The 4,628-nt window shown below is 53.2% G+C and overlaps 1 protein-coding gene across 1 annotated transcript in view; it reads left to right on the forward strand.

Annotated features, from left to right (window-relative positions):
- Nucleotides 1-4,628, forward strand: part of NUMA1 (nuclear mitotic apparatus protein 1) — a 62,716-nt gene that overhangs the window by 51,964 nt on the left and 6,124 nt on the right. The window contains exons 20-21 of the mRNA XM_018574377.1: nt 142-415; nt 2,166-2,463. Of these exons, the coding sequence (XP_018429879.1) occupies nt 142-415; nt 2,166-2,463 (572 nt within the window). The remainder of the gene's footprint in view (nt 1-141; nt 416-2,165; nt 2,464-4,628) is intronic.

Consider the following 4,628-nt stretch of genomic DNA (forward strand, 5'->3'; position numbering starts at 1 on the left):
AGTCTACCAAATACAGAAATATTCGTGTTGGGTCATCTGATGCTTGGGTTTGTTTATGATGTGCAGCTTGCAGGATGTATGAGTGTTGTCTGCTATGTGACAGATCATCGTCTGATCCTTTCATGTTTGTGCCCTCATCAGAATGTCTTCTTGCAGAAAGAATGGGCGGACCCACCGAGAACCCTCTTCCTCCGAAGCCCAGGCGGAAAGCCCGGAACAATTGGCCTCCGGCCGCCTTCCCAGGAAGGTGGAGTCCTTGGAGAGCCTGTACTTCACGCCCATCACCAACACCCGCGCACAGTCCAAGCTGGACGGCAGCATTGGCTCCATGGCAGACTTCAGTCTGGACTCCAGCAAAAAGACCCGCTCCGCTCGAAGACGGACCACCCAGGTCATCAACATCACCATGACCAAGGTGAGCGACAGGGACTAGCAAGATCGCCTGGGTCAGATGGCTTGTGACCCACTGCGCGCGGAGCGGTGGCGCGCTGCCTTTGCGAGCAGTGTGTCATGTCGCTTCCTTCTCGGCACCTCAGCTTGCGAGAGCTCGCAGAGCTGAGCGTGCCGAGATGAACAATTTCAACTTCAGCCAATCGGCTCGCGCGTATAAACCCGGCGCGACGGGATGCGACGTCTGGCCGGTTGTTACAGACGAGCCGATTGGCTGAAGGTGCAGTCAGTCATCTGACGGCACTCAGCTCACACACTGCACGCGAAGCTCCGTGCCGGAGAGCTTTGCTTCGCTCTGCACGGCTTCGCGTGCAGTGTGTCACGGCCTTTAAAGTGAACCTGTCACTAACCCAGTGATACAGGCAGTTGAAGTTTTATAAGTTCAGGTCAAGCTTGGCCCTGCCTTTTTGAGCCTCGCTGTTCTTAAAGGACCACCCCCTACCATAAGCGTGGGGCAGGGTTAATCTTTTGTATTCTGTTTCTGTAGCCATTGGCAAAAAATGTTTCCTTCCTGTGTAGTCACCCGAATAGGAAGTGAGCAAAGGTTGAGAACTGGGGATGCACCCATACCGGTTTTTCCGTTTCTAGTATGAGTACCGGTATTTTTTTCAGTACTTGCCAATACCGATACCGGAAGTACGATTAAGGCCATTTGCGGTGTGTAATGACTTGCCACCCGGCTTCCCAATTTGCAGGGAAGCCGGCTTTCTGGCCAATCAGGAAGCCGGGGGATGGGTAATGGCTTTCTGGCCAATCAGGATGCCAGGCGGCGAGTCACTACACGCTGCCCGGCTTCCTGATGTGCATGGAGCCAGCTTCCCGGCCAATTAGGAAGCCGCGCAGCGTGTAATGACTCGCTGCCCGACTTCCTGATACTGGAAGTTCCGGTATCGCGCTAGGCATCTGGGGCATTTGGCAATTACTCGGTATCAGCACTACTAGTATCGGCATCGGTGCATCCCTATTGAGAACCTCTGATCTGATTTTTATTGCCGTCAACACTGGAAAGATCTTCCTTCCGATTGGGTCATCATGACAGGAATTGAGGCGAAGTCCCACCAGCAGAGACACAGATGGCAATAAAAATCTAAGATCGTGTAACCTTTCCCCAATCTAACCGGCCTTCTTTACCATCTTGCCTTGATTTGTATTGTGACTGTAATGTCTTCCTTATATTGTAAAGCGCCTCGCAAACTGTTGGCGCTCTATAAATCCTGTATAATAATAATAGCCAAAGCCAAAAAATGGGGTTTGACTGCTGTAGAGCTTCAGCTGGATTGGGAGGGATCGTTCACATGGGAGCAGGGGGTGGGGAAAAGCAAACATTTCTGTGGGTGCGATCTGAAGGCGCTAATGGTCTGGTTCGTACACTGACCAATCAGGATAAAGAAGGTCTTTGATTTGAAGTTGAGCAGGCCCGATCCTCAGAAGTAGACTTGTGAAATTATAGGGAGGAATTGACTAGTCCTTTCTAAAAGCAAGAGTGGGAGCGCCGGTTACTTCCGGCTCAGAATAACCGACTTTCCTACATTATCCAGAATGAAAAGGTAGATTTGATGTCATTCTATACCAAATGAGATGGACTCCGGCAGAGAATGAATACACAAGGGTAGTTGGACACTGTATCCATCACTAAACACTAACCAGATTGCCTGCATCAAGTTGTCCCCATGGGGAGGACCTGTATGTCCAATAACTTTTGTCTTCTACCACAGCGAACAAAGGAAGAAGTGGAGCCCCCGTCCGAGAGCGCCAACAACTCATTCTACAGCCTTCGCTCGGGCATCTCTCTACAAAATCTGAACCAGCAGAGCACCGCGCGCCGAAACGCTAGACCGCAAGCAGCCGTCTCTGCCCCGGCTATCACCCGCCTGCCGTCCCAGGAGTCTCTGGTGAAGTCTGAGCACATATCGTCCGATGACAGCCTCCATAACTCCAGCATGGATGTCCTGATGAACCTGCCCGGGTACCGGAGCAAAACCCGCAGTTCTACCCGTCTGTCCCAGACCAGCAGTAAGTGCGTCGTGGGCACAGCGGGCTTCTCAGTCATTGTAGAACGCCAATTCTTTACCTTCGTTGGCTTGTCAGTTGAGTTCCTATGTTATTGATTAGCTATCATAAACCTCCCCAAAGCTGTGCAAGGTGAGGAAGCCCAGGGGCTGCAAAGAATGCACAAAGGGGTTTTTGATCTGGCCTTTAAAGGAGAACTATGAGGGGAGTGAAAAACGCTCATCCTCATAGTTCGAGCCGACGTGTGGCAATGAGACTGCGTCACGTCTGCTCAATAGATCGGGACGTGAGCGAAAACATACCGTCGTTCGCTCACTTCTCGCCCCCCTCCCCCGTCTGATCCTCCACTCAGCGCTGGAGGATCGGACAGGGGAGGGGGGGAATCCCGGCAGGGAGCCACGACCGACGTTCACTGCTCTGAAGGGATTCCCCTCCCCTGTCCTATCCTCCAGCGCTGACTGGTGGAATGGATGGGGGAGGGGGTGGGCACAGCTGTCTCTGCCTCTAGATAGGCAGAGCCAGCTGTCACTCACGCAGCTGGGTGGATCTCGACAGTAATGTCGGGATCTGAGGCGCGCTCAGTATATTGCGGGCAATAGCCCGCTATATACTGAGCTTAGAGTCACAGGAGGACGCTAGTACGTGTCCTCCTGTGACCCTTAAGAGAACTAAGGGGGAAAAACACTGACCCCATCGTTCTCCTTTAAATAGATCTTAAAGCGGACCTTTACCCATATCTGTTTAATCACAAACACCCCTTAGTTCTCTTTTAAGGCCGCATTCACACAGCTAAGTGTCGGCCCGTACAGATCCGTGCGGGTGCGGCTGTCCATGCTGTGACGCAGCCCGGATCCATCCTGTCTGCGTAGGAGTACGGACACCTGCACGGGTGAGCGTACGGCCGCGTACTCCCATAGAGAAGAACAGGCTGCTCCGTACAATCACACGCAGCACCTGTCCTTCCCGGGAGCGGCCGTGCACGCCACGCGGATCTGTACGGGCCGACACTTAGCTGTGTGAATGAGGCCTTAGAGGTTACAGTATAAGCTGAGATGGGATAGACTCAGGAGGGGAAGGGGTGGTTGGTATGATTGGTTGGGTTGTGTTGTGTGTTTTGATCAGTGAAATGAAATGTGAGGAATGTTTTATAAGCTATTACTTTTATTCCTCGCTTTCACATGGTTCCACCAGGCGGTGCGGCCAGGCTCCTGAAGTATCTTTTCAGTCCTCCTGGTTTGTATGGAGGTCGTCACATGCAATGCAGGACCCAGTAGTCTTGTATTGTACGTATGGACGCAGAGGGCCTGTCCACAATCTCCAACGTCGGAGAGAAGATCGCTGGAAGTCTGTCGAAGCGAGGAATACAGTAAGGCCTCATTCACACGGGACTCGGCCGGCATCTACAGCTCCGTGCACGGCCGGGAAGGACCGGTGCTGCGTGTGATTAGTACGCAGGCCCCGTCCTTCTCTATGGGACTGTGCGGCCTTACGCTCACCCGCCCCGCATGTCCGTACTTGTACGCTAGGATGGATCCTGTCTGGGTCCGAGCCAGTAAACGCGCACCCCTATGGACCTGCACTTGAGGTGAGCGTAGGGCGGCGTACGGCCGCGTAGTCCCATAGAGAAGGACAGGTGCTGCGTACTAATCACACGCAGCACCCGTCCTTCCTGGGAGCTCTTGGGTATGGCTGCAGCACTGAGCTGTACGTGCGGGCCGATTCCAGTGTGAATGAGGCCTAAGTATTGCATCTCATTCCTCCATTCCTAGGCTTAAAGGGTCATTAAACCCTCGCAGAGTTTTGCATATTTTTTGACTTACGTTTGCATATGTTTGGTGACTTATTTTTAAATAAGTCACCAAACAGGTTTTTACTTACCCGCGTCTCCGCCGCGCGCTCCCGTCCGAAGATCTGAAGACTCTTGGGCGGCCGCCAAGGACGATGGGGGCGGGCGTATGCACGGTACAGATCTTCGGCCGGGACACGAGGAGAGACGCTGGGTAAGTCAATGCAGCAGCGTGCACCCGCACAGACTCCGCGGGACGCAGCAGACCGGCACCAGCGCTGGAGGAAATCCTGAAAAACTACAGGAAAGAAGATCGGATCAAGAGGCATCATTTCAGGTAAGTCCTTACACCAGCATGGGGGGGGGGGAGGGACTAATTGAG

The sequence above is a fragment of the Nanorana parkeri genome, unplaced genomic scaffold, assembly GCF_000935625.1.
Source record: "Nanorana parkeri isolate BGI_ZX_2015 unplaced genomic scaffold, ASM93562v1 scaffold2907, whole genome shotgun sequence".
NCBI classification, from domain to species: domain Eukaryota; kingdom Metazoa; phylum Chordata; class Amphibia; order Anura; family Dicroglossidae; genus Nanorana; species Nanorana parkeri.